The 3,791-nt window shown below is 35.8% G+C and overlaps 1 protein-coding gene across 14 annotated transcripts in view; it reads right to left on the reverse strand.

Moving 5' to 3' along the window:
* Positions 1-1,270: 1,270 nt before the first annotated feature.
* The window catches only part of phactr2 (phosphatase and actin regulator 2), a 75,707-nt gene continuing 73,186 nt past the window's right edge, over positions 1,271-3,791 (reverse strand). For 10 of the 14 annotated variants that reach the window (XM_068213047.2, XM_068213046.2, XM_073920889.1 and 7 more), the window contains one exon: positions 1,271-3,391. In XM_068213047.2, the coding sequence (XP_068069148.1) occupies positions 3,376-3,391 (16 nt within the window). In that variant the 3' untranslated portion in view covers positions 1,271-3,375. The remainder of the gene's footprint in view (positions 3,392-3,791) is intronic. The other 4 variants (XR_012389302.1, XR_012389304.1, XR_012389301.1 and 1 more) reach the window with 1 other exon arrangement.

A 3,791-nucleotide genomic window follows, 5' to 3' on the forward strand; every position in this document is an offset into this window, starting at 1 on the left:
GAGCTGTTTCGGTGTGGTAGTGTGAGCTGGTGTGGCTACAGTGCCAGGGCTGAATTTTTGTCCCAGTCTGCCCCTGCGGCGATCATACTTTCAGTTCTCATTTGTAGGAGATGCTTGTGTGTTCGTTGGTAAAAAATATGGTTTGTCTAACCCATTACTAGTTCATTATTTGGCCAAAACCAAAAAAAAATGTTACTTTGTGCCCCGCTCTCCACTAAAAGCATATTATTCTGTTGAAATAAGCAGGATCTATACTTTTTCTCTTTAAAAACATTTTTACATTTCATTTCAAATTACTGAACTGAACTAATATTTGTTGCATTGCTACACATTAGGTAACCAATTTCTGGCACCAAGAAAAAGGTATTTTAATCCAGGAAAAATAAACTACATCCCAGTTCTTGATTGTTTTAGGGTTTTGCTTCAGAAAAGTCCATGAGTTTTCAATTGGGTTGAGATCAGGAGATGGAGCTGGCCACTCCATTTCTTCAACCCTTTTTGCCGAAAACCAAGATTCAGAATGTTTGGAATGACCCATTTTATGTCACAATGTCAAAAACCCATATATTTTAGAACCGTATGTAAGACATTGCTGGTATGCTGATTGCTGATATGCTGATTTCTTTAATAAAGGACCATTAAAGGCATCTGTTTTGTTGTTGTTTTGTTTACAGAATGAACAAATTCTCTCAAACTCCACACTGCTATTAATTTGAAGGCCTCTTTCAATGCTTTACTCAGAACTCAGAACTCAGAACAAGCAGCACACGTGACAGATTCATTTATTCATTTTCTTTTCGGCTCAGTCCCTTTGTTAATCCAATGTTGCCACAGTGGAATGAACCGGCAACTTATCCAGCATGTTTTACGCAGCGGATGCCCTTTCAGTCGCAACCAATCACTGGGAAACATAAATACACACTCATTTACACACATACACTATGGACAATTTAGCTTACCCAATTCACCACGGCTTTGGACTGTGGGGGAAAATGGAGCACCCGGAGGAAACCCATGTGAACACGAGGGGAGCTAGCAAACTCCACACAGTAACGCCAACTGACCCAGCCAAGTCTCGAACCAGCCTTCTTCACTGTCCCACCCCATCGCCCATATGACAGATTTTTTAGATCTATTGTTTTTTCTAAAGTAAATCATCTTTTCACAAGTAAATCATCTGCAAAGCACAAATATCACCATTGCTTTTAACAGTAGATCAATAGGTTACTGATTTCGTATTGCCTTTTTAACACAACCGTAGATTCATAAATTCTTTAAAAAAAGAAGAAAAAAAGATTTAATTATAAATTACTAAAGACAAAATTTAAATACAAGGGCTGAGAAAATGACCTTACTTGATATATTTCAGAATCTGCTTTGAAGAATACAGAGCAATGTTAAATATAAATATATATCTCAATATACAGGGAAAATGTGACAGTTGAAAATGTCATAGTCCATTTACCTTGACATTTTGAATGTATTTTATCATGATTAAACATAATTGGCTTAAATGTGATGAAACTTTTCCAGTATTAAGGAACCGTCTCTTTCATCAATGTAAGAACTTTTAAATCTTAAACCTACAACCTTTAAAAAGACAAACACACGTTAATTTGTTGTCATCCACCTTTACATGTTTCTCTACGAAAGAAATCAAGCCAATATATTGCAATATACTGAATGTATTCACATATATCATACACAGACTGTACAATTGATTTGAAATAATTTAAAAGTTTCCCCAAGTTCTAACTACCTGTACATGAACAATAAAAACAAAACAAAAAAACTGAAGTGAGCGTCCAGCAAATTCTGCATTTGACATACAATCAGATACAGCATATATATATATATATATATATATATATATATATATATATATATATGTGTGTGTGTGTGTGTGTGTGTGTGTGTGTGTGTGTGTGTGTGTGTGTGTGTGTATGAAGCACCAAAAATGTGCAATAATGCAATACTAAAATAATGGATTAGAAGCCCTTTAAAGTTTGAGACAAAACTATTGTTTCACTATATTATATTGCTTGACAAATCTTGTATATGGTCTGCACCAACCTATTCAATAAAGCCCACCAAAAAAGTATGTACAGTCTAAATGACAAATTATTCAGACGTTCGTTGGAACTTTGGGAAAACTATAAAAAAATATTGGGAGAAAACTTAAGGGTATAGTTTGTCATAAACAAATGATAATAGACCATTCCTAAACAGTAGTTTCAGATATGTTACAACCACACACACACACACACACACACACACACACACACACACACACACACACACACACACACACACACACACGTTATATATAGATGTACACAATTATGAAAAACAAAGAGACCACTTGAAAATTCTGGATTCAGGTATGGGTGTTGAGGAAAAACGTAAATAAAAATTTTATTCTAGAAAGTTCTGATGACATTTTTTCCAGATTTTAAATAAAAAAATTATTTATACACTAAAATGCTTCATTTTAAACAATTTTATAGCATTCTTCTTCCTCTGAAAATTATAATTAATCAGAATAATAAATATTTTCATTAAGATAACTACACCAAATATTGATTTCTTAACTCTACTGAAATTAAAACATTAGTATTTTGATAAAAGTGTCTGAAAACATAAAAAAATTAAAAATCTGAAGAAAATTATAAATCATCAAATGGTCTCTATTTTCCATAGATGTGCAACTCAAGTAATCAGACATTTTCAGGTCAAACAAAACACTGTCAAGGCACAACATAAAAATCAGAGTACATTCTATTATATTGCAGATTAATCTGAATACGCAGAGGAATAATGGCAGTAACCAACCTGGACATCACAATGTCCAAATAACTTCCATGTATTGTACACCGATACATGAATCTTATAAAATATCTTCTTCATCACATGCATGGATATTCATAGATATTACTGCACGAATACTGCTCGAAATATGTCATCTAGACAAAAAGAAACCCTCAGAGCTGCACGCGGCAACAATGCGAGCCACCGATGAGTCACAGCGCACGGCTTTAACACCGCTGTGCTCAACCTTGAGAGAATATCAGGGACGCTTTAAATTAAAAGAGTGCAAGTTTTTGTCCTTAGTGTGTGCAAAGTATTACAGATATGAAAAAAACGTGACAGATCCATTGCATTTCTTTTGCTTCTTTGAAGGTCCCTCATTCTCAATCTCTCTTCATTATGGCATTGGAGGCCCGTTTTTAGCAACGATGAAGCCCTCTAGTGGCTCAAAGCAGTAAATGAAGTGCAGCGGGTGCCAGAGAAGAGCCGGCGGCCACAGGGAGTCAGTCTGTTCACTCTCTGCAGGAGGAAAAGACCCTCCATTCAGCAGCCTCCAGAAAGACCCCCTCAAGGGCGATGAAACCTGCCACAAAACAGAGACGGCAGACGCTGATTTAGCAGTCGTGCCAGGCGACGGGATGCAAAACAGTTCTGGGCAATGTTTAGAGGGAACCATGGCTTTTGCGGTGCAGGAAGAGCGGGATGGGATGGTTTTAGTAGCAGTAAGTCTATTTGCATGGCACTTGATGGGAGACGCCAGTCAGATACTCTCTGACAGATGTCTGATTCATAAAAATTAGCAGTCAAATTGAAATTGGTCTGTTCATTTTTATAATTCTGAACAGTGTTAGGTAGGCCTGTATAGTATTTATTTTTTGCTGTATGATATATTGCACCAAATTGCATGCCAGTCATTATATAATGCCAAAATGACAATATAATAGCATCATGACTCTTCCAAAGAACACATAATATTTTATTCT

The sequence above is a fragment of the Danio rerio genome, chromosome 13 (assembly GCF_049306965.1).
Source record: "Danio rerio strain Tuebingen ecotype United States chromosome 13, GRCz12tu, whole genome shotgun sequence".
In the NCBI taxonomy this organism is placed as follows: Eukaryota; Metazoa; Chordata; class Actinopteri; order Cypriniformes; family Danionidae; genus Danio; species Danio rerio.